Source organism: Aspergillus tanneri, assembly GCF_003426965.1.
Source record: "Aspergillus tanneri strain NIH1004 chromosome Unknown AapTan_1_pilon_pilon_pilon, whole genome shotgun sequence".
Classification (NCBI taxonomy): Eukaryota; Fungi; Ascomycota; class Eurotiomycetes; order Eurotiales; family Aspergillaceae; genus Aspergillus; species Aspergillus tanneri.
This window is the reverse complement of record NW_022984628.1, coordinates 3033399-3058061: the sequence shown is the minus strand read 5'-3', so window position 1 is coordinate 3058061 and position 24663 is coordinate 3033399. Positions and strand designations below refer to the sequence as shown.

The window sequence follows — 24663 nt, the reverse complement described above, 5'->3', positions numbered from 1 at the left end:
TGTTGGGGGTTGTCCTCCAGGAACTGGACAGTCTTGTGTTGGATCACTGTGTTCTTACTCCTGCACAGGCGGAATACTCCGACAAGCAATCTACCATTCTTTCGGGATCTCCCAAAATGGAGCGGTTGACCAGGGAAAGCCTCGAGTCAGTCACGACAAAAGATAATTACATGCTAAAACCAATACGCTAAGGCAGGAGTGAGGGTGTAATATTTGGAGAGGACCTGGATTATGGGAAGTGGAACCTATTGCTTTCTAGTATCTGGGAACCCGTGGCTTCCTTACAATAGTCCACAGTACGTTATGCAGCCCTTTATCAAGCAACTGGCCTTTGAACTAATAGGCGACTATGGAATGGCGTGCAAAAGACACAAAGTAAGCAGTGGTATTGTTATGAACAGTACCTTCGCTTCTCTGGGGGATTGGAGATCTGGAGCTGGAAGACTCTGCAATTTGGTAAATGGAGGATTCTGGCTGCTTGCGGTTACCAAATCTAGTTATCAGACTAATGCTATCGTGTTTAGTGGCTGTTGGTTTACATGAAAATTAGCTAGGGGGCTATCTCAGGTATTATAGCAAGGAGGCTTTTGAGAAACTCACTACAGTAGAATAAACGGAAGTTCCGGACAAAATTACTCTTATACCATAGTTTCAACCGGCGCGGTTTGGCGTGTCACGGTGGAGTGAAAGAAATAAGTTGTTTCCAAACCACATAAGTTAATTCCCACACTGGACGAATATTAAATGGTTAAAATATCTAAAGGGGTAGTTTGATTGGGGTTGCCTCACGTAACAACCACACTATGGAATAGACTTCCTGGTCTCGGAGAGCTTATTAAGGGTTCTTCCCTTTGCAACTGTCTCACGGGAGTCAATTGCTCGCCTCTGCAAGTAGCTCATCATCTCTCACGCTGTCAAGACTCGGTTTTCGTACCACGCCCCGACTCCAGTGGCTTCAGCATCATCCATGCTGTATTCTCAGCTTTTATAGACGGGTCCAGCAGATATGACCTCGGCTGCCATGACGGTGCTGACTCTGGACCAGGTGTTAGCTGCAGGATCGAGATCCCTGCGCCCCAAGGTCATGCATATGACATCGTTATTAAAATGTATGTGATACCACCTGGGCCGGGACGCTTGCGGACGCTTCTACGAAACGGTCGTATCACATCGGGACATGTGCGTTGCCTGCCGGCACCCGTGGAATCAAGGATAGACATATTGGATTTGTCGAGTACTACCTCTGGAATCTACAGTCTGATTCTTGCCGCTCATTGCCTTGAACTAGTGTTGCTTTTGGGAGCCCTACCTCTACTGCTAAGGGGGTCTATAGAAAACTGGGCAAACGTTTGAAGGTTATCGGAATGAACATGATCAAAGTCTGGGTAAGGTAAATTTCAACGTGCGGGAGATAACGGTGGGTATGATGTTGCAGTTGGGTTCTAGACCGCGGATGGGGCATAGTTCTACATCCTGTCTTGGTATATGCAACTTTGATGTTCATATATGGACAGCGAGATGGTAGATGAGGATGTTTGATTTGACTTGGACTAGTTACATGTTTCATAATGGCCATCACTTCCAAGCTGTTTTTCTTCTCCAATCCGCCGAAGTCAACCCAGTTGATGAAAAAGAAAAATAAAGTGTCACTCGTGGAAATCACTAGCAACGAGGATTAATCAAAAATTCTCCCAGGCCCATCCCTACCACCCTCCAAGGCCGGGCTTGATATCTCCTTTGCTCTGTTGTTCTTTCAGTTCGCCCCTTCGGTTCGTTCTTTCGTTCGGTTGGTTCGTTCGGTTGGTTCGTTCGGTTGGTTCGTTCGGTTGGTTCGTTCGGTTGGTTCGTTCGGTTGGTTCGTTCGGTTGGTTCGTTCGGTTCGGTTCGTTCAATCGGCCTGTTCATTCGGCTCATCCATCGGTTCTCTCTTGGTTCGTTCGGTTCGGTTCGGTCCGATCCGGTCCAATTCTCTCGTTCGGCGGGCGCAGTCCCAGGCCCATCCCAACCGCCCTCCAAGGCCGGGTTTGGTGTCATTCCTTCTGTTGACTCCTTCAGTTAGTTCCCTCAGTCAGTTCCTTTGGTCAGTTCCTTCGGTTGTTCTTCAGTTTGTTCTCTTGGCTCGGTTCACTCGTCCGTCAAATCATTCATAGTCGACCCAGGCCCGTCCCAACCACCCTCCAAGGCCAGGTTCGGTATACTCGCTCGGTCCGTTTCCTCGGTCCATTCCTGCAGTTCGTTCACTCTGCTTGGTTCACTAGTTAGCCCGTCGAGTCGTTTGTAGTCGACCCAGCCCGTCCGGACCCCCCTCCGGGGCCAATCGAATTGTTGATATTGAAAAGCTGCGTCCTTTCTCCCATCCTCAATCCGAATTCCATTCTCCATGTCTTTGTCGATGTCTCTGGCCTATCCTTATTGCCTAACCGAAGCTAGCATCGAAATATGCTATGTTAGTACCTAGTGACATGTCAGTGTACACAAAATATCATCCAAGTCAGGAATATTTTGGAAGGGAGTCACCTCCTAGCAACCAAGCTCTTGAAGATCCTCATGGCGAAATATGGTTAAAGTAAGAAGAAAAGAAGGCCAGAAGCTCGAGGAGGTATTTATACCTCAACCTTGTCCCACAATAAAAACTGTCACTGATCAGTTGTAAATATCCACCACCACCACCATATCCTCCTCCCCCTCATCGAATGCTGCAAGTGAATTAATCTCCCACCAACCAGTCGCCACTTTGTTGATGAGACGCGAATACCTCCACCGTTGCAAACTTGCATCCACTTCTATCACTCCCAGATTGCTGCCACCACCCGCCCCGTGTACAGCGATGCCTGAGCAGTCAAGGAAGCCACTGGACAAACTTTGTCTGGCCAATCAACCACAGAGGACACCGTTCCCCTTCAGTCGCCTGCACATAGTGTGGTTGCATTAGTAACACCTCACGGAGCTTCTCTACTTACCAGTCCTCTTCCACCTATTCACCGGTGCATTCTCTTAGATAGGCCATTACCACATGTCTGATCTCCTGCCATTTGATTGGATCAGATGGAAAAGTCTATATATATAAACCACGCATCGGAATCATCTTGCCAAGTAGACAAGGAAACTAGCTTTTTATGTTAGCACATCTATTCAAGCCGTATATGGATGACAGTCTCTACTGCTCTACAATATATCATCTTGCCGAGTAAATGCCCATCCACGTACCTTTCATGTCAAGCACAACTGAATTGTATCTTGACATTCCCCACCCACATACTCGTCACATCAAGCGTCAGTGACAATCCAAAAATTGCACCCCCATGTCACCCTAATGGCAGGAGTGACGGCCAGCCAAGCACCACCCCGCCCACCCAGTTTGGCCAAAGGGCGTGCAAAAAAGGCGCCCACTGTAGGATAAGACCATCAACTCATACAGTAGTGCAACTGATGATGAACTTGCTCATAAACATAGCAGACCGCCCAACCACTCACCGGCATGACATAAGAAATGTTACCTCAAGGGAGGTAATATATGTATCAATGCAACATTGCTGTTGTGTGGATGCCCGAGGTGCACAACGGCTACCCACATACCTAGTATGTCATAGGGAGTAGATGGTAAGTCTCTCTTCCACGAGGTGTCGATTGCATCGCGCAAGTGAGAACACTGTTGCTGGCATGATGTCAGCAAGAGTCAGAGAGATACCACCAGATGGGCAAGAAAAATACCGCAATGCTGTGTATATTTCCTTAACCAAGTCAAGGCAGAAGCCAATGGACTTGAAAATTCAAGCCAACACATCTGCCCGAAGACAAGATATCGCACAGCTTCACCTAATGCATCTGGCACGATGGCAGTCTGCAATCAAGACCAGTAAATATCAAACACAGCAAACAGGTAAAGGCCAACCTACGCAGAGTGGCAGAAAAGAGGTTTCTTTCATTCATTCTCTGCTGGCCAAAGGGATCTGCTAAAGAATTTAGTCACCATCCACAACAGAATCAGGAAAAAGACACTGAGGTAAATAATTCATAAGAAGAAATCACTATCAAGGCAGTAAAGCATATATATGCTCAGAAGAAGGCCCATAGTGTGGTGTGCATTGTGTTGGTGCATGGTATTGTTGTGCAACATGACGCAGACTGAGGAAACAGAAGAGAAGAAAAGAGAGTTGTAGGAGGAAGAAAAATGTGGGAGCTTCCTGGGGGGAAGAGGGGGTTTTATATTCATGGTGACTACATTATCTATGGATCCTGTTATCATTGTGAAGTTGTCGAAATATAGACATAACCAACATAATCTGGGGAGTATTCACACATTGATAGGCTGCATGGTTGTTCCGAATTGAGTCACTAATGAACAATAATGTTAAGGCAGCCCATATTCTTTTTCTGTCATCCTGAGAGCGAGAAATGTAGAAGAGAAAAATAATGCATCAAGTGCTCCTCATGTGGGAATCCTATTCATAGTGCATGACCTTCAAATCAACGTAAGAGTGTCATACATGATAATGGAATCAACCAGAATCAAACAATTGGGAAATCCTTCCTCGAGGAAAAACATGCACCGCTATCTCTTTTTAACCATCTGCGTGTTAAGAAATTTAGATAATAGACACGTGATTTGATAAGTTTCTTATAGATATCTCAGGGTTAAACAATGATCTACAGTCACACATACACTAGCTGCAGTCAATCTCCCGAAACCCATACGGGTATGCATGCAAAGTACAGGTACAGGCAGGAACAGCCGTTGTAGTTTACTTTTAAACTTCTGTCGAACCGCCAATGAATCTAATGGCACGCCTTCCTCCAGTTCCTACTGGCCGCTGAGTCTGAGTCATTCCCACGTAAAAAAGGCGTTGATCCTCGTCGGTGGATTTGAGTTTGGACGGAACGCATTCAAGTGGCTGTCCTCATCTGCCAGGGCTTCGAGCCAAGTTTGCTCTAACGGTGATGATCGACATTGCGCTCCCCACGGGGTGAGGTGCTTCATATCTACCAGCGGAGTTTGCTGCAAATGAGCTTATGTTTGCTCGAAGAAACTTTTTGTCCCTTGTCATGGGACCAATTGATGACCTGATCATTATCTGTACGTACGATTCCACCACTAACACACGTCAGTCTACAACGGTCTGCCTAACAGAATTGCGAAAACAGGATATCTGCACGATGCTCCGAGTGGCAGGAACATGCGGAGCTGGTTCACTTATGCGGGATTTTGACGATCATGGGAACTACCTACTTCATGGTGACGCCCGATACCGAATGGAAATGAGAATCTAGAATTCTCGGCTCGAATTATGTAGGTAGGTTGTAATGATTCTACCGGTACAGTGAGGCAGGCCAGTAGGCCACACAGCAGGATGCAGACAGAGAGATAACGCTTTTACTGTTGATGTAGTCGTGCTTACATACAGTGAGACGCTGGATTTTTCTTTGAGATTACTACACTATCTGCCTCTCAGTGTTTTAATATACGGAGTTTAGGTTCTTCTTCATTGGGAGATCGCCCGCATAGCTCAATGCGTCATAGTTACACTGCAAAGAATAATAGAAATTGATTGAATTCCGGCCTGGTCGTGTCCAGTAGAAAAGTAAGATAAATTCAATACAACAAAACTGGATCAAACGATGCCGTCCATTAAAAGCCAACTTCATCGCTCTGCAGTGATAATGTCCTCGTCTGATTATGCGTTCGCTACAAGAAGCATCAATATTAACCCAGCGTTATTTTCAGTATACTAGCACATACCTGGCACACTAGAAGATCTTCAACTTAGGCGTTAATTCCAGCTGTAGGTAGCATGAAGATAGCGAGGATCATGCGCTTCTCCTGACGCAGGGCGATCACAAATCCGTGCCGGTGAACAGCACACACTCCTTCCAGATCCCAGACCACACTAAGTCAGCAAAGGTTATAACTCTTTCTTGGTGGGCTTGAGTAAGCACATCTGATCTGATCGGCCATTCCCGCATGACAATCTCCCGGAATTCAGAAGGCTAGGCTAATCTTCATCTTTCCGGCGTCGTTTCTACACGGTCGGACAAACTTCTCCTCAACTACCAATACACCCTACATTCCTCAGGCCGGGAACGACCCGACCCGACCTCATCCGGCAGCATTCTGGGGTGAAAGCCCTTTTAATGTCATTGTCTACAACAAGCCTAACTTCCAGTTCCGTCGTTGATTTATCAATAGCTCCGCGTCTCCGGATGAGGGCTCGCATAGTGAAGCCAATTCTCTTGCCCAGGTGGAGTCGTACTTCGTTGGAGCATCTGTGGAACAATAAATACCTTAATTCGCAGCAAGGGGCGCACCAGATTCTGTAGTCATTGAGTCACCAGCTCTCGGTCGCAGTATATCAGCTTTGCCAGGTCTATACTAAAACTAAGCCATCAACGAGCGATGGCGCAGATCCCAACATGAAGGTCGGTCCGCATAGTCGCCTTGAAGGTGCTAGGGGACCATGACCATCCGGATTGGAGAATATCCGGTACACCCGGTTAGAGACGGGGAATATAGCTTCCATCCCTGGTAATGTCTCTTATCGGTACTAGAATACGGGCGCATGTGTGAAATCCTGTATATGAGTACCTACCTAAGTAGTCTAGTGGCAGAGAGGGCAGGGTTTGGTGATATCCCAGCCTTCACCGGTGTTGCTGTGCGCTGAACGATTGGCCGGACGGGGGGACAGGCTTGAAATAGTGCCAATGTGATTGAAAGTCACCCGATGGAGATGCTGTGTATATTTTTAGATATGACTTAAGAATGTAGGGGGGAGATTGAGCATATACCGTCGCATTGGAGCATTCTGACCCGTCTACTCCGCCGTATATGCACAGCTGTCCCAAAGCTTATAGCCAAGAAGCCCTAATTGGGAATGAGTGGGAGTCTTGGCAACACGATGCACTCCGATAGGAAGCAATATGAGGGCTTTCAAAGGTCCGGTGTCGGAATCCTAGCCGTATATGCACGCCTAGCAGGTCTATCACTGGCGTTACCAAGCGCGGGGAAGTATTTGATTGGTGATGTGATGTTTACGACTAGTTCGACAGACTGCATGACCAAGGGCTCTGCGGTGCGGGGACTCGTCTTGGCGGTATTATATGGCGAAAGAGCTGGGAACAAGCAAGGGGGCAGAAGCACGGGGGACGAAGCATGGGGGAAGAAGCATACAACAAAGGGATGGAAAAGAGAAGTTTATTAGGTCGGGTGTCGACTGAGACGACGAGTCTCGGGTTTAATCATGCCATCAACTAAGCCAAAATATGTACGGCGTTCTTCGGTATGTGGTATTCATCGGGAGCGTCCGTCGGATCCGACAAATTAGTTATTAGAATAAGTTTTAACAATCCCCAGCGTATTCCAGGATTCCAGTGCCTGTCCCCAGAACCAATGATGACCACGGATGGTGTGACAATGCAAGTCTTCTTGCAGGAGACATCTGGACCGTTTCCAATAGTCCAAATCGCGGCCGCATACGCACGGCACACCATGCGTATGCGGCCTTAGTTCTTAGTCAGACTGGCAATACCAATCATATCCTTCTTATTTGAATTGCCGTAATTCAATTGCCTGCTCGGCGGCTTCATCACTGATGCAGTCTGGTGTAAATTTCCGACGTCCCAGGCAGATGAGACATGGAGCGCACTGGAAGATAAGTTGCCGTCTGGGCGAAACATCGTTCGCATCAGACGAAGTCAATCTGAGCTGGCGATATCTTGGAAGATGGGATCGTACCGGAACCGTTGAATGCGGCAATACTCCACTCCACCCAGGTACTTAATAATCGCTAGTGGCGTGCGAGCTCCAGACCATCGGTATTACCAAGCGCCAATGATCCCCCCAGTGAGAGCCACAGAATTATTACCTACCGAAGTGATTTGTCCATTTGAGGCTGCACTGCCAAGAAGCGATCTACAGCGTTGAACGAATGAGTTCTGCGCCATTGTTCCATGCGGTTTGATTTTCGGAGATGGTAGTTTCCGCAGCATCGCATCGCCTCTCTGGTCCTGTTTCTCCTCAGTTTCTAGACCTGCAATGTTCAACTAATAGGGATCGGTCAGTGTTATGGCTTATTCACCTCCTGTTTCTATGGCCTTAGGCCGCCAATAGACTCCGACCTACATTTCTATATAAGCACTCCCGGTACGTACCTGGATCTGCAAACGAGCTGCTGTTTTCCTGTTTGCAGTTGCACGCCCGGATAATCCCAATTGGTTTGTTTCCTGATCTCAATCCCTCTTTCGTCCATACCGACCGCCTTTCTCCCCATTTTCCATCTCTCGTCCTGTCTCTTCTGCCTTCTCTCTCCATACTGATACTTGCAGATTGCTAGCGACCATGCGTGCCTCCCCCCTGATCGGCCTCATTGGCGTCGCCAATGCGGTCTGTCCATACATGTCCGGCGGGCTTGAACGCCGAGACTCGTCCGATGCCGCTTCGTCCACCGAGGAATTCCTGTCTCAGTACTATCTGGACGACAATGACGCGTTCCTCACCAGCGATGTGGGAGGTCCCATTGCCGATCAAAACAGTCTCCAAGTAGGAGATCGGGGTCCAACCCTACTGGAGGATTTTATCTTCCGGCAGAAAATCCAGCGGTTTGACCATGAGCGTGTATGATCCCTCCTTTCTACTCTCTTCGGTTCCCATCGATGCACGGTATCTAAAGCTCTAACCCGGCGATGTAGGTCCCTGAACGCGCGGTGCATGCTCGTGGGGCCGGTGCCCACGGCGTCTTCACCTCGTACGGTGACTACTCCAACATCACGGCGGCTTCGTTCCTGTCGGAGAAAAACAAGGAGACACCTGTTTTTGTGCGATTCTCGACAGTGGCTGGCAGCCGGGGTAGCTCGGACCTGGCTCGGGATGTTCACGGATTTGCGACTCGCTTCTATACCGACGAGGGTAACTTCGGTAAGCTCTCTCTCCTTTTCGTGTTTGATACACACCCGGATACTTACATAGGCCATAGATATTGTCGGCAACAACATCCCCGTTTTCTTCATCCAGGATGCTATCCTATTCCCGGATCTGATCCATTCGGTCAAGCCCCGGGGTGACAATGAAATCCCCCAGGCAGCTACTGCCCATGACTCAGCCTGGGATTTCTTCAGCCAACAGCCTAGTGCGCTGCACACGCTCTTCTGGGCTATGGCCGGCCACGGAATTCCCCGTTCATTCCGCCATGTTGACGGGTTTGGTGTGCACACCTTCCGTTTCGTGACCGACGACGGGTCCACCAAGCTGGTCAAGTTCCACTGGAAGTCGCTGCAGGGTAAAGCCAGCTTGGTCTGGGAAGAAGCACAACAGGTGTCGGGCAAGAATGCAGACTTCATGCGCCAGGATCTGTTCGATTCGATCGAGGCGGGTCGTTTTCCCGAATGGGAGGTATGTGGCCAGACCTTCCGTCCTGTTCTTCCGTACATGGCTAACAAGATATTGAAATAGCTCGGTGTCCAAATCATGGACGAAAAGGACCAGCTGCGTTTTGGCTTCGACGTGTTTGATCCTACCAAGATCGTGCCAGAGGAATACGTGCCCATCACCAAACTGGGCAAGATGACCCTGAACCGCAACCCGCGCAACTACTTCGCCGAGACCGAACAGGTGATGGTGCGTTCAATTCTTTCCCATGGTCTACCTCCAGCGCGTTTGCTAATATTCATAAAAACAATAGTTCCAACCAGGCCATATCGTCCGTGGCGTCGACTTCACCGAAGACCCTCTGCTTCAGGGTCGTCTCTTCTCGTACCTTGACACTCAGCTGAACCGACATGGCGGTCCCAATTTTGAGCAGCTGCCAATCAACCAGCCTCGCGTTCCCATCCACAACAACAACCGCGACGGCGCTGGTGAGTCCGAGCATTCGAAATAAAATGTCTCCTTTTTTCTGACAAGCACCTCCAGGCCAAATGTTTATCCCGCTCAACCCCAACGCATACACCCCCAACACCTCCAACAAGGGCTCTCCCAAGCAAGCCAACCAGACCGCCGGCCGAGGATTCTTCACAGCCCCCAACCGCGCGCCCAGCGGCCCCCTGACGCGATCTGTCAGCCCGTCCTTCCAGGACGTCTGGTCCCAGCCGCGTCTCTTCTACAACTCTCTCGTGCCCACCGAGCAACAGTTCCTGATCGACGCCATCCGCTTCGAGACCTCCAACCTCAAGAGCCCTGTTGTCCGCAACAATGTCATCGTCCAGTTGAACCGCGTCGACAACGACCTCGCACGTCGCGTCGCCCGCGCCATCGGCGAAAAAGAGCCCTCGCCTGACCCGACCTTCTACCATAACAACAAGACCGCCGACGTCGGCGCGTTCGGTCAGCCGTTGAAGAAACTCGACGGTCTAAAGGTCGGCTTCTTGGCGTCCGTGCAGACTCCCGACTCCATCGAGGCCGCTTCGACCCTGCGCTCGCAGCTCAAGGACGCTGGCGTGGACGTCGTCGTCGTCGCGGAGCGTTTGGCCGACGGCGTCGATCAAACCTACTCCGCTTCGGACGCCATCCAGTTCGATGCCGTTGTGGTCGCCAACAGGGCTGAAGGTCTCTTCGCCCCGTTGTCGTTCACCGCCCCTTCCAACTCCTCTGCTTCATCTACCCTGTTCCCTGCTGGTCGTCCGCTGCAGATCCTCATCGATGGGTTCCGGTTTGGTAAGCCCGTCGCTGCCCTGGGTAGTGCTTCTTCGGCTTTCCGCTCTTCGGGTATCTCCTCGTCTCGTGAGGGTGTCTATGTCGCGCAATCAGTGACTGATGATTTCGTCACTGATGTCAAGAACGGTCTACGCACATTCAAGTTTTTGGATCGCTTCGCCCTGGATAACTAGAATTTCGTATCTGTGTAAGCTAGGGGAATGTGATCTGTTCTAGGGTTATGATCTCTGGAATTTCTTGGCATTCGTGTATTTATTTTCAACTAGCGCGGTAGCCAACTAGTGCATTCTTTAATTACTGTCATTCTTATTAGAAGAGAGGGAAGGAGGAAAGTAAAATAATTTATGTCCCACTATCAAGTAAAGAAACTGATCTATGACTATGACTACACTATTCATTTCCCACTAATAAGTAAAGAATCGACTTTGTCATCCTCATCCACCGTCTTAATATCTGCGTCTTCCCAACCCTCTCTCCAACGCAACCGCATTTTTCACACTCAACTTTCTCACCCCATCTTTCTTGTCTGACGACCCCTGGTCTTGTCCCAGAATCACCCACTCCGCAACCGTAGCGCCCTTCTCTTCATCGTCCTGGGCCTGATTTCCTGAGATCAACAACGTCGCATAGCGAGATACCGGCACGGGATTTTCAAGCTGGAACGTGGTTTCATTCCCGACCGGGGTAGTAACTTCATTATAATTCTTCAAAGCGGAATACGGCTCGGATAGCTTAATATTCGTCAACTGAGACACAAGGTTATGCCGAGGCGAGTTCGAGTTCTCGAGGACTGCCGTCGCCGGGTTCTCGATGAACTCATCATGGAAAATCACCGTCGCGTTGACAGGCGGCGAACCGGACCAATCGAAATGGAATCCCGAGACGAGAGAGTTAGATTTGATCTCCGCGTCGGAGAGCGTCACAGTGAGAGAGGTCAGGTTCGAAGTAGAAGGTTGCCATTTCGTGGAATTGGCGCCGTCCACGGCGGAGATCGGGAACTGGCCCGGTTCGAAGTCATCAGGGGAGTAAACGGGTCTGCATTGGACCAGGTTCCCGTCTATGGTTGGGATGGTGCCGGTTTGACGGTTGGGGATGGTTAGAGAAGAAGTTAAGGGGAGGGTGTAGACCGTTGAGTTTTGAGCTTCGCCGACGTGGACGGATATGGTGGAGTTGGCGAATCGTCGGTCTGCGGTTTTCATGGCTGGGACGTCCTTTGCGCGCTGGATGGTCGTATGTGTGTAGTTGGAGTGTGCGGAGATGGGCCATCCATGCCAGTAGAATGTGCGGTACCTCACGTAGGGGATTTGGGGCGGGAGGTTGGGGTCGATGTGGAGGATGTCGTCTGGGACCAGGCGGAGACCCAGGTAGCCAAAGAGGGCTACTTGGTTGGCACCGCCGTGTCCGGTCAGGAAGGGAAAGGCAGGATGAGTGCCGCCGTTGACGTTGGGGTCGTCGATCATCTGCTCGGACAGCTGGTAGAATGGTGCTCGTGCATACGGGCTGTATGAATACTGGTGGTAGGTGTACGCCGAACAGCCAGATTGGGCGATGTCACTGGCAACAATAGAAAAGATTGCCCAGGTCATAGCTGGGCCGTCAGCCGATTGCTTGATGGCGTACTACGTAATGTTAGTTGATATGACATGCGTAGATGGTGATGAATACTTACGTAGTCCAGGTCGTTCAGTGCGGTTTCATGGCTGTAGCTGTCGTAGGCCAGAGGATAGGTCATAAGCACTATGTCGGCTTGTTTGACCACAGCAGTCCCGTTCATCGTGGTGTATTCCAATGTCACGTCGTTCTCTTGGATCATAAGCACGTTGTCTGATATTTCGGACCAGGTTTCGTTCGTCTCTTGATCGAACTTCTCGCGGAAAATGTTGGCATTTTCCAGCGTTTCAGAAATCATGGCCATCGTGAAAGCACCTGCATCAACATGATTGGCATATTCATCCTGAAATTGTCGTTAATAAAGAACAGACAAGATAATATCTCGCAACTTACCGGATCAGTCATATTAGTCAAAGTCCAAGTCGATCCATTTCGCTCCACTAAGTTCGAATAGAGTGTTGCCACTGAATCGTAAACTGGGAAATGGTTGTCACGGAAATGAGGCGTATCACCGCTTGCAACCCACTCATAAATCATGGAGAGACCAATATCGCCGTTCAAATGGTACTGGTAGTCCCAGCATGGACCAGTTGCCGTGCAATTACCAAATCGACCACTCGTCCAGGGATAAATTGCTGCCGATGGCTCGAACTTGGTGCGGTTCTTCGAGCCAGCAAAGGCTGTTTCGATGTTCGCCTGCGCTTGTTCGAATTTGGCGACTCGGTAGTTGGTTACACGCTGAGCAGACTCTGGGTGGGATGCAACAAGGCCAGGCTGCATCCAAACATCGGCATCCCAGAAAATCTGGCCTGCATATGCATCGGAAGTAAGTCCACCAACCGCAATACTATCCCTATTCACCGGCGCCCCAGAGACGGCCGCAATGGCGCGTGGTCCTACAGTAGTCTGCAGAAGGTAGTACGTATTCGCGACGGCAATAATGGCCGAATCGATGATATGATCGTCATCTGGCAGCTTTCCAGTTGCAGGGTCGACAAAGTGTTCAACAGAATCATCAGGCATAACACTTGCCCATTCTGATACGTGAGATGTCAGGGACTTTTGATACCCAGCCACCAACGCTGCCGATGCCGCGTTCTTCGCAATTTGCCGTGGGTTCTGAAAAGCGTCCGAAGAAGCAGCCCCAACGAACTTGGTGACGCGAACCGCCTCATTGGCTGCAAACTTGACTGGAACGGCCTCCGCGATAGTGGACTTGTTGTCGCTCATGTAGGGCTTACCGGTAATCAGGGCACGCGAAGACAAGTCAACCCCATTTGAGGCTGTCAAATTCGCATAGACGTACGCTGTGACATTGGAGATTCCCCAGGGTCGAACGGCCGTGAAGATAGCACTGTCGTCTTGTCCCGATTCAGCGAAATCAGTGCGTGCAGCTGACTTCCCATCGATGATGTTGACCACTGTTGCGTCAGAGTCTTGAGAAGGAGTGATTTCCATATCCACCACAGCTTGGGTGACGTTGAGCTTGTTCGCAAAGAGGCGATATGTGATCGCAAAAGATCCTTTATCACCTTTGGGAACCCAGTCGTACGACCAGGACAAAACTCCGGCCTTGAAGTCGTACATAGAATGGAAGTTCTTGATCGTGCTGTTGTCCACACTGGCATCCAGATAGGTATCATCTCCCAGGTCCAGAATCAGCCCGCCCCAGTGTGGGACACCACTGATAACGCTGTCCCATCCATATTGGTACAGCCAGCCGAAATTGGTGGAATTGGTGGTAGACTGTGAGTCAAAAAACCCAGCTATGGTAGCGAAAGTCTGACGACGAGCAAATAGAGGCCAGCCATCAATCTCATTGCCATTATCTTCGATGTCGACTTCAAAGAAAGGGCCAACGCTAGCCACGCTAATACCAAGGTAACCATTTGCAACAGAGCCACGCGATTGGTAACGACCCTGGTCCAGAGTAGTAGTTTGGAGTATCCAATTGTTATCATCCCAAGTCAGTCCATCAAATCTGGTCTCGTACAGACTAGTCGAGCTAGCTGCGGCCTTTCGTGGACCATGACCGCTTTGATGTCTGTTCAATGCATTGGTAATACGATCATTCTTTCCAGAAGAGCTACTACAGACAGCGCCTGGTAGTGAAGACAGCAGCCCCAATGCGGCCGTAACCTGTTCACTATTAGTCTCTTTCGTTCCCGTACTGTGAGTTAAACGAACTGTGATCAGGAAGCAAATAAGCACGTACCTTGAGCTTCATCTTGATATGCCTCTCGGGAACAGTTACAATGAGCTCGCTCAGTCCGTCTTTCGATTCTGGAACAATGTGCAGAGCCGGCGGATAATAAATAGAGTTGGTTGAGTTTACGGCTCGTCTTGTCCCCACACTTCGTATCCGATGCCAGGAAAAGTAGATGCTGATCCAACCGGGTACCCAAGGTTTAGTCCCTCAACAACTTAAATCGGAAACGGACCGGCTTGTCGACGTCACCGATCCCGGTTCCGGTCAAGCTGCCCGGAAGATATGCCGCAGGTTATATTGTGCAATAGGGCAGTGTATCAGCATGCGGGGTAATTACAAGCCACCATTCCAAGGTTGATTCAGGAAAGGAATCAAGAATGGATACTTTGAGTGGTTGGAAAAATCCAGAAACTGGGACCCGAATCTGCTTGGCTGGTGATAGGTAGATGGAGTCAATATTGGGTCGTGGAGATAGCCGGTTCCATCCTTGTGGGGAAAGTACGGAGTAAGCCTGAAGTTAAAAGAAGTTAGAGTGGATAAGTCTGTCACGGCAGATTCCTTGGCCAGTAGGAAATCTAAAACTCACCGGGTCTTGGCTGTTGAGTTGAAAGTGAGAGTAGACCCAGTTCAAGTTGAAAGTAAAGGAGGGATGTCAAAAGAGGCAAGAGCGGAATCGACGACAATGAGTTCAACATGATGAATAAAGTGAGGGCAATCCATTCCCAACCATTCACATACATCACGGCCCACTAGGGAATGTGCTACTGTAGCAGAGCAACGGCTCGGCTCACCCCACAATCCTATCGGCCTCCCTCCGTTATTCTCCCGAATTATTCAGCATCGTACCATGCGTCCCCATCTCTCGGTGCCATTCTACCACCCCCGCCACGGCAACTTCCAGCACTGGGCAATTCATCTGCATACCTCAGCCCAGGATCTCATCTTCGAAGTTGACGGCGAGCATCCTGGCTTCCGAAAGGTCACAAGTGAAGGGAACCCATCGCGACTCGAATGCCTTCATCGATTCCTTACCTGTTAGTGAAGTCGGGGAAGTCGACGTTCCCACTATCAAAGCGGCCATCGATGCGGTCCGTGTGGACAACAAAACTCTAGAATGGGACTGTCCGGAGTACACCTTGGAGATCTTGGACGGATATGAGAAAGAGGCAGTGTTGGATGAAGCGGATGAAGAATACAAAGAGGCGAAGGAGATATTAAAACGGAAACGAGGACCACTGACTTACTGGGGATTCATCTATCATAGTATTTCCCATAATAAAATCCCCGTGCTTATCTACCCGTCACCTATTTGACTCTGCGAGTTGTTGCTCCTGAGGCCAAACACGGACTGGACAGGGGAAAGTGCGGAACCCCCTCCCGACATCGGGTTCGACAGCCAATATCGACTCTGGGAGAGAATAACGAATTGGGAAGTCCTTATTACCTAATACAAATGCAAATGTTAGTTAACTTCCCCACACTTTCTCCATCATTAATAAACTTTCCCGTCCCTGTGCATATTTGGCCACCGTACGATATGCAGATGTGCCACAGCTATTTCAATGAATTTTGACATCGACTGTATTTTGTAATGTTTACGGTATTTAACAATATATTCATACAGGCTAGCCGTATAAGAAATGGTGGTTCAAATACTGACTGGCAGCTGTAGAACTAGGTGGTGGTGAATTGCTGCAAACGGAGTGTTAATTTCGGAAATTTACCAATATGCAAGCCTGGGGCTGTACCACATCTCATCACCCTGCATGACAGTGGCTTGTCATGAGCTGGCACGATGTGATTAGTCCATCTGGAAATGAAGGATCGACATCGCCTGTCAGACAAACTCCATGGAATGTGGGGGGTAGAAAAAGAAAAGAATATCCATCCACGCTTGACGAAATCCGAGGCTCCGAAAATTAACAAGAAAGAAAATTCACCATCCAATTCGCCTCCATGCTTCCTCCCTCAATGCAGCAGCTGTATCCCGTGTTCGCTCCATGGCCGACTGATTCTCAACCGCCCTGCGCAAGAGGAAGTGGAGACATTCCTCGGTGGTTCCCCACGCCAGACACTTGAACACCCCCGGTACTGGATCACTAGCTGCAGACTTCCCTTCTGCTGGAAGAACCCCTTCAGTCTGATTCTGTGCCACCAGGCCACAGCTCACCTCATCTGCCATGCCTTGCAATTGGCCCACTTCCACCGGTATCGTGGGCAGTCCGTTCAACACTCGATATCGGAGCAAGTTGGACGCCCTTCGTACGCTCTCTGCATTGTGCGTTGCCACGAATAGTCGTGTGTCGGGGAATGCAGGTGTGTCGTGCGAGTCGGTCAGCGGGAATCGGCGTGTTAGTAGGCTTTCCACGATATGGTTGTAATTGCGATCAGTATCGGCTTTGGTATCATGGATTCGAGATCGAATATCATGCGCGATGTATGCGCCACGGACTAGTTTGATTCCCAACGACCAGCCTTCCCTGCCTGCCAGACACAGATGCCGGTGGACATTTTCGGCTGAGGATTTCAAATATGCCTGGATGGTGTTGAGTACCACAATGGCTCCACCCCGGTTGAACTGCCTCATGAGGTCAATCGCCCAGGCATCGATCGTGGGCTGAAATACCTGCTGTTCAGCATCGATCCAGAGTCGGGAGTGCTGCGCCGCCGTTGCCTCACAAAGCTCCGTAATGGCCTGTTTGACGAGCGGGGGAGGAACCGTATCACCACGCGATAGGGCTTCGACTGCTGCTGGTCCGGCTCCAGTGAACCTGTCACTGTTAGAGTATGAAGGGATCATCTCGGTGGTGGGTATTCTCACTTGATAGCAAGATAGTCCCCCTCGCCAATCATTTTCAAAGTCCGTAGGTTCCCTTGTTTCCATTCCTCCACGGCACGATCCTCAATGGATCGTTGGTTAATGGCTTCCACTCGAGACTCGGTGCCCTCCATCCTCGCTACGGACTCCCGAGCATATCCTAGGATCACCCCTTTGAAGCCCAGACTCTTCATATCCTTGACTGTCTTGCGAACTCCAGTCTCACTGGACCCCGCACAGAACTGGTTGTAGATTGTTGTGCGAAGGATATAGTTCATCACGGGATTTCTGGAAGGGCTAAGCAGGAAAGACTTAGATTCGACGACGTATTTCAAGATGGATATGCATGGTTTCAGAAGGGGTGAGGCCATGACCGATGTAAACAACAGACATCGAAGAAATGTCTTCGTAGGCAGGACAGAGAGCGGTGCCCTTTTGGACAGTGGTAAAGGTGGTTGAATATGGACAGCATGGTGGGTTGATGGTGACGATGTTGATGATGATGTTGATGCATATCCCAAGGGCTTTGTTGCTGGAAAGAAAAGCCCTGGTCGCTTGGGCCAGGAGATCCTTGGCTTCATGCTAACAAGACTCGTAGGTCTGAGGGTTACCTATCCATCCTGTTGGTGCCACCGAGGCCTTATCTATTTACGTAGAAGCCAGGCACTATGTGAGGGGTCATCAAATGTGACGGCCAGCATATGCCACATAAGGGGAGATAATTGTAGACCGGCTCGAAAACCGATTGGTCTTTTTGTGTGACTGAAGTTTAAAAGTCCCACTAAGTTCAGTTTGGTTTGATCATTTGATGACTTGGTTCGAACAGGCCTCCAGACAACTTCGGATACCTTCCCCGCAGCGCTCGGGGACTGTTTCCGCAGTAGGAACATGAACATATCAGTATCTACCTACATATCCATCAAGTAGTCCTGTCTATGAACATATCTATCGGGCATCTACTATAGTCTAAATTAATTATCACTCTAGTATGTCTATTTTCTGCCCGTCAAATGCTTCGTCCCATTCACAATTGCGTCCGCAAATGTCCCCCTCGTCCCCTCCCTCTCCACCGTTAACAAAGTCTGGATCGTACACCCCTTCGGCGACGAAATACTTTCCCTTAACATCGCGGGGTGCTCACCCTCCTTTAACAATCCCGCCATCCCCGATAACACCTGGGCTGCCATCTGCAGCGCCTCCCCCCGACGGAGCCCTTCCACCACACATCCATCCAGGATCCCATCCAATGGGACGGTAAGCAACGCCATCGAGGACCCCGCCAGCAGGCCGCCCACATTAAACAGCTCCGAAGGTAGGTATTTAACAGTCCCTATCTGCGAGAAGATCCAGTCTAGAGTCTCATGGAGATTGTCCGGCAAATCACGATTACACTCAATGATAGTCAAAGACTGGCGGATCCGAGCCGCGACATTAGGCATGGCCTGAACAATAACTGGCCTAATACCGGTCTCAATGCCCGGTGGAGGATGATGATCTGAGTAGATAAAATTCTCGATCTCCTCCGGCGACTTCCCTGCCATAATACTGATCACGAACTTGCCCTCCAGGGCCTCTCGTATACCTTCTTCACTGAGAATCGCCTCGGCCAGAAACGGCTTGCACGCAAGGAGGACAACGTCAGCCTCTCGTATGGCTTGCACGTTTTGGCCATGTCCGAACATAACCCGGGGCTCATCCTCGCCGAATGTATTTCGGAGATTCTCTGCAGATGCTGCAGTCTTTGTGCTGACTAGGAAGTGGGAAATCTTTGGCGTGATGCCTGATTCTTGCTCCGGACGGGTTGCGTCCAAGAGGCCTTTCAGGATGGCGGATCCCATGTTTCCTTAGCAGTAGGTCAGTCGATATGATAATGGGCCTCTACTGGGAAAAACTCGCAGACATACCGCATCCGATGAAAGAGAGTGTCAACCCCGACGTCATATTTGTTGTATTATTGATGTCAAGTATATATGGAATGGATAGAGAACAGTTCATGGTGTGTGAAAGCTGGGTTCAAGGTGATGGGACCTCGGGAAGCGGTTCCGAAAGCGAACATAACCACCTGCAGGCACGGGCTTAGTGGGTGGATTTAAGATGAAAAAACATGTCTACAGCACTAAATTCATCAAACAAACTATGTAGCCATGTGTTTATCTTCGATTCATGTAATTGATGAGCAAGCGTGTGGATTTTTTTAATCGTTCCAAGTGTCTTGAGCTAGGTGCTGCTTGAGTGCTACCTCTTTGTTCTTAACTGATTCATTATTTTGCTGTACGGAGGTCCGATACTAAGGCTGCTGGGAGGCAAAAAAAAAAAAAAAAAAACGTTAATCGTACTATTTATTTCTCTCTCTGTTTGGTTCGGGGCTTCTTCAAGTGGACGGTAAAAAAGATGAGAGAAAAAAAGAATGACCAGGCCCGAGCCGCGGATCGAACGCGGGACCTCTCGCAGATATGCTTGGGTTATCCCTAAGCGAGAATCATACCACTAGACCACCCGGGCTGGATATTTTCTTTGCCTCTGAAAATGAATATACCAGGGAAAGCAAAAGTCCCACATCATATGACTGAAATGCCATTGCGACCAGTAATTTTTACATTTAAACTCTTATGTGATCTAGTTTTCTTGTCAATTTGTCGTAGTATTATCAATCCAACAATCGACTATTAGATGTGGTGACAATCGCCTCTCCGAATGAAGTAACTGTATATATTTTTGCATGAGACTCACTTCCGTCTTTTAGACATCCAACGATTCTACTGAAACCTGCCATTGGCTATGAAATTATACTTGCTCGCCTCAAAAAAAACCGAATATTCTATTTAAAGACTGAATTATGAACAACATAGCAATACTATACACAAGGTTAAATAATCGTAACATGGGTATCTTGCTCCTGGCATGCGTCAAGTTAAGGGAAAATGACGTCCTAATCCTGATAATGGACACCCTACCTCAAGGATAGCAAACCCATATACACGGGGCATGCTCGTAGTAGATATCGAATCTCTAAACCACATAGCCTATCCTGCAGGCTAGGACCGCATATGTACCGGCCCTCAAAGGTTGGGGCGAAAAGCTCTCAATGACCAATACCGGCCATTTAACTAGGATGAGATTGCCCATGGACCACAATCGTGTCAGACTTTCAGGGTAGGTGTGCGTCCCTTGAAAACACGACAGAAAGTGTCAATATTCATGGTACTTGTGAAGGATCACATCTGTCACGAGAGATTTAAAGTAAAATGAGGCATTCGATCTTATGAAACCCTTGGGCGCTTAGCGTTCTGGAATCCTGATGATCCACGCATGCGTTTCCGCTCCATTGCCTCCATCTCCTCTTTCATTATTCTCTCCTGCTCCGACATCTTCTTAGGCGCCTCCATCACTGGACCCTTCTTTCCGGCAAGAGGGTTTTTCTTGACCGCAGAAGCAAACACATTTTTTGGCTTCTTATCACCAAATGATAAAGACAGTTTTGGTGCTGGTTTTGGGGTATCATTGGCTTCGGCTTCTGAAGAAGTACCACTTTCCTTTTCCACGGAGGTGTCTGTACCTGATTTAGGCTTCAACTGCTCAATTGGCTTCGGGCCAAAGCCGATATTCAGTTTAACCTTTTCTCCCTCTGCGCGCTGTAGATTCCTCGCCTCAGGATCAATATCCTCCTGCTCTGTATTTTTCCTGGCCCTTTCAATTTGTTCTTGGATTTGTCGCTGTTCCCGTTCCTCATCTCCTCGATCCTGGCGCTCCTTTTTAAGGATGGCCTCGCGACGCCTCATAGTCTCCGGGCTTCGATCAATGTAGGAAACAAAGAGGCCTTTCTCCGTTTCCTCCACACGACATAAACCCTCTCGCCCGAGATACGCCGCAAATTGAGTAAGGCTCGTCCATTTCGTGGCATTCATATGGATGTGCTATCCGAAAGTCAGTAACGAAGTAAACAGACGGGAACTTTCTCACAAACTCACCTCTTTATCGGCAATGACCTGCTGGTAAAATTGATTGACATGCACTTTCTTCTCGCCGTGTGTTGTCCGTAGGATGTTGAGGAAGTTTTGCATGAACTGCTTGCTGTAATCTTCGATGTGCTTTTTCGGGTCCTCGCCAACCAGTAATGCCTGGCGTACATGGCTTTCGCTCTGGACGTGGCTTATGATCACAGGCTGTCAGTATTGCTCTCCTAGCGCTAGCGAGTCTCATGCAGTACGCACCATTTAAAGCCATTTTCATCGCGCATTTGTCTTTCGCATAGCTGGCAGTACCATCTTAACCTGCCCAAGCCTTTCTGTTAGATGTTAGCACTGCCACTGGCTATCGAGGCCCATGGACGCTCAGATACATACAGCTTTGAGCTTGTTGCTGAGCGCTTTAGTGCTCCCAGCTTCTGCTTTTGGCATGTTTTTAAACAATAATTTGTATTATATTGAAAACGATACAATTAGCGAAGTGAACGAGGAAAGTTGTATCTATGAGCTCAATAGTGATTGACGGAACAGAAGATGTGGCGGACCAGTCACTGATTATATAAGCCAATCACGTGAAAACAATAACTACCATGCCTAAAATGCCAATGCCTACTTATACAAGGAATACCGACTGAGAGTACTCCGTACTTGTCTGATATTTGGAAGCACACACAAATAATGGATACCTAGGCACTGCAATGCCACTGACTCCCAAGCGTCATGAAATTTCTTTTGGTTGGATACTATAACCAAGTAGTGTATTAGTCCAGACCCCCGCCTACCGCATCCTAGGGGAAAATGTTTTTTAAAAAAACGCCACCACATAGAATACAGATATTTTCAAAGAAAAAGAAGAAAAAAAGAAACAAAAGAAAAGAAAAGAAAAGAAAAGAAAAGAAAAGATAAAGAGTCAACAAGATTTATGAATTTCAAATCCATCTTTTGTATTCTGCCAAAACAGCGTACCGTCATATAACATTTCCTATTATTAAACTGAGCAATCACATAACGTATTCATGGATTGCAGATGGCCCATTCTCGTTGTACTCCACCCGACTCATGAAGCCTTTGGTAAGACCTTGATCGAGGACGAATACAACCTTGGAAGCAACCTGGGCACCCAAGAATACTGCTTCTTCCATACCATGGCTGCTGCTTGTTGAGGATGGGTTGCCCGGCCCACCAGCAATACCGGAAGCGTTGTTCATATTCCCAGCACCACTGGCCCCAGGGGCGTTTGTGTTGCCTTGCTCTTTCCACTCTGGGAAATACTCAGGGGGCTTCAATGTTTTGACCGAAGTTGGGGTCTGGGAATGGCCAGTAGAGCGGTGATAGGGAGCCATAGAAGGGTCCATCGAAGGAGTGCCCGGAGGCATATTGACAGCCGCAGGGTTATTTGAATGGGTCGCTGCAACAAGCAGAGGATTGACACCGTGACCAGCAGGATGATGCATTGGGCCAGGTTGACCACTGGGTGCTGGCGTGTTCGTTCCTCCTGTAGGAAGTGGGGTGGAAAAATTGGACGGAATCTCGGAAGTAAAGATGGTGCCAGATGGTGAGAGAATGAACTTTTGCGAGATAGTGTTAAGCAATGCTTGCGTGAATCCTTTGAAGATTGTTAGCCTGAAATATTAAGCTTTTAGGGTATAGGCACTAACCCTTTATTTTGCTGCCATTGCCAACGATGATCAATGAATCCCAAAGCTCACTTCGCTTGCTTGCATCAGGCACCGCAAGTATAGTATGATGGATTTGAGTGGCGATATCTGAAAGAATGCCACTTGATAGACGATCTCCGTTCTGTTGTTTTAAGGTCGTCGCTAAGAAGCGCTCCACACCAACTTCAATATCTCGTGTTTGACGAATAAACTTTACTGGGCCGCTGCCGGGGTCCTTTTCTGGCTCTAATCGCACGAACTCCTCGAATTGGAACGTAGCCTTCTCTTTCTTGGAGTTTGGAAGGCGAACTGGTTTCGCGCTTTGATCTGCCGCCCCCTTCTTAAAAGAGGACTTTTCTCCCTGCTCCTTCTCTCTCTTTGCCAAGAACTCGCTGGTGTTACCACTAACAATCGCTGCAACGTCCAACAACCCCTCATCTTCGTCTTCTCCATTGCCACTTTCTTGGCCCGTTTGAACGCCGCTGCCCGGGTCCCGAGAAGCATAGTCATTTCCGCCTTGTGCTCCTGTTGAATTAGTGCCCTGTCGTGCTGTTGCGGCGGCGCCTGGGAGAGGTACACCAGCGGGTAAAATTTCCGTAATATTGCTCCTCTTGAGCTGCTCGCACATTTCCCTTGTGAAACCCTTTGATCCCAACAGCTCTAGCAGCCTATCGGTCATGTAATCTCCACCACAGCCTTCTAAGGCAATTCCTCTCCCGTGCTCATTAACGAGGAAATCGGTGACAGCCGTAACGTCAACTTTGTCCTTCCCAATGTCGACGACAGTAGCCGTTGAGGCGCCATAGCCATAGCAAACGGCAAGAGCAGAATCCATGAGGCAGAAAGCGGGTGCTTTGAACTTCTCAAAGACGAATTGGGTAATCACCTCGCGATCGCGAGCTGTCCAGATCGGTTCGGCAATGAGCATAATAGGGGTATGAAATGGTGGACTCAGTGTGTTGTGAATATGCGTTAGAAGAGCGAAGAAGCAAGGCCAGTCAACAATACTTCCGTTTTTGATCGGATAGACGGCTCCTTCATCTGACATGATATCCTCCTCGTAGAAGACTTCCTCCGTAGCTTCTTGTTTAGTTTCTCCATCAGCATCCTGCCCTTCTGCCTGATCGTTTTTCTCCCCCTGATCTGTGTTTCCGGGATTTTCAGGCGCTTCCGTTTTGGCCGTGGTATCTGGTGTGGCTGGCTCCGCGTCTTTCATCTCCACATCCTCCTTAGGCGCGTCAAGGCCATTGCTGACTTTGACCTCCTGTCGCCTTTCGCGGATCTTGTACGGTTCGAATTCGCCCTTTTTCTCGGCCGGAAACATGCGTGTCGGGAAGCGAAAACGTGCAGGTGTAAACGACTCAGGAAGACCCAGCTGCGCCAGGGTCACTTGCGAACCTGGCGCAATTATCTGGAGGGTCGGGGTTAGTAGGGTGTTTCCCCGTGACTAGTGTTAAAGCAACGGAGCAAGTGGAAAAAAGGCGGGTGGACCTACCAAAATGTGCTCATCCTTGAATGGTGGCATCCTGGGCAATCCAGTATGATGAGGTTTGGGGAATCTAGCACAGTACCTTCTCAGCCTGTCCCGCGGTATTTGCAGCGGGCGACTTTGCGCGCGGCGAGGTTGGGCGGTCGCCAAATTAGGTTAAGCGCATCCACCCATCTTAGCTTAAGAGACATTATGGAAGTAACTACTCCAAATGAAATATGCAAGTCGTACCTAGAATGCAGTATTTGGGTCTTTGATTGGATTCTAATTGAGT

The 24663-nt window shown here is 49.1% G+C and overlaps 7 protein-coding genes and 1 non-coding gene across 8 annotated transcripts; 2 read left to right on the top strand and 6 right to left on the bottom strand.

Moving 5' to 3' along the window:
* Window positions 1-8329: 8329 nt before the first annotated feature.
* On the top strand, window positions 8330-10812 carry cat1 (catalase catB; the record flags this gene model as incomplete). Its single annotated transcript, XM_033567680.1, has 6 exons — window positions 8330-8605; window positions 8680-8905; window positions 8964-9379; window positions 9440-9604; window positions 9669-9843; window positions 9899-10812. 6 exons carry the CDS (start codon window positions 8330-8332, stop codon window positions 10810-10812), a joined length of 2172 nt encoding a protein of 723 aa, XP_033429675.1.
* Window positions 10813-11085: 273 nt separating this feature from the next.
* treA (alpha,alpha-trehalase treA) lies at window positions 11086-14477 on the bottom strand (the record flags this gene model as incomplete). Its single annotated transcript, XM_033567679.1, has 4 exons — window positions 11086-12258; window positions 12309-12593; window positions 12644-14389; window positions 14466-14477. The coding sequence occupies 4 exons, from the start codon at window positions 14475-14477 to the stop codon at window positions 11086-11088; spliced, it is 3216 nt and encodes a 1071-aa protein (XP_033429674.1).
* Window positions 14478-15306: 829 nt separating this feature from the next.
* Window positions 15307-15772, top strand: ATNIH1004_002996 (uncharacterized protein; the record flags this gene model as incomplete). The annotated part of the gene is made up of 2 exons (XM_033567678.1): window positions 15307-15445; window positions 15504-15772. 2 exons carry the CDS (start codon window positions 15307-15309, stop codon window positions 15770-15772), a joined length of 408 nt encoding a protein of 135 aa, XP_033429673.1.
* Window positions 15773-16395: 623 nt separating this feature from the next.
* On the bottom strand, window positions 16396-17555 carry ATNIH1004_002995 (putative proline oxidase Put1; the record flags this gene model as incomplete). Its single annotated transcript, XM_033567677.1, has 2 exons — window positions 16396-17230; window positions 17281-17555. 2 exons carry the CDS (start codon window positions 17553-17555, stop codon window positions 16396-16398), a joined length of 1110 nt encoding a protein of 369 aa, XP_033429672.1.
* A 714-nt stretch (window positions 17556-18269) lies between these two features.
* Window positions 18270-19218, bottom strand: PRO3 (pyrroline-5-carboxylate reductase; the record flags this gene model as incomplete). The annotated part of the gene is made up of 2 exons (XM_033567676.1): window positions 18270-19120; window positions 19182-19218. 2 exons carry the CDS (start codon window positions 19216-19218, stop codon window positions 18270-18272), a joined length of 888 nt encoding a protein of 295 aa, XP_033429671.1.
* Window positions 19219-19691: 473 nt separating this feature from the next.
* ATNIH1004_002993 lies at window positions 19692-19779 on the bottom strand. The gene has a single exon. It is a non-coding gene; the product is annotated as a tRNA-Pro (tRNA).
* A 758-nt stretch (window positions 19780-20537) lies between these two features.
* ATNIH1004_002992 (putative C2H2 finger domain protein (Kin17)) lies at window positions 20538-21674 on the bottom strand (the record flags this gene model as incomplete). Its single annotated transcript, XM_033567675.1, has 4 exons — window positions 20538-21191; window positions 21246-21426; window positions 21489-21562; window positions 21621-21674. 4 exons carry the CDS (start codon window positions 21672-21674, stop codon window positions 20538-20540), a joined length of 963 nt encoding a protein of 320 aa, XP_033429670.1.
* Window positions 21675-22243: 569 nt separating this feature from the next.
* ARP9 (putative chromatin remodeling complex subunit (Arp9)) lies at window positions 22244-24425 on the bottom strand (the record flags this gene model as incomplete). Its single annotated transcript, XM_033567674.1, has 3 exons — window positions 22244-22848; window positions 22901-24311; window positions 24396-24425. 3 exons carry the CDS (start codon window positions 24423-24425, stop codon window positions 22244-22246), a joined length of 2046 nt encoding a protein of 681 aa, XP_033429669.1.
* Between the last annotated feature and the right edge of the window lie 238 nt (window positions 24426-24663).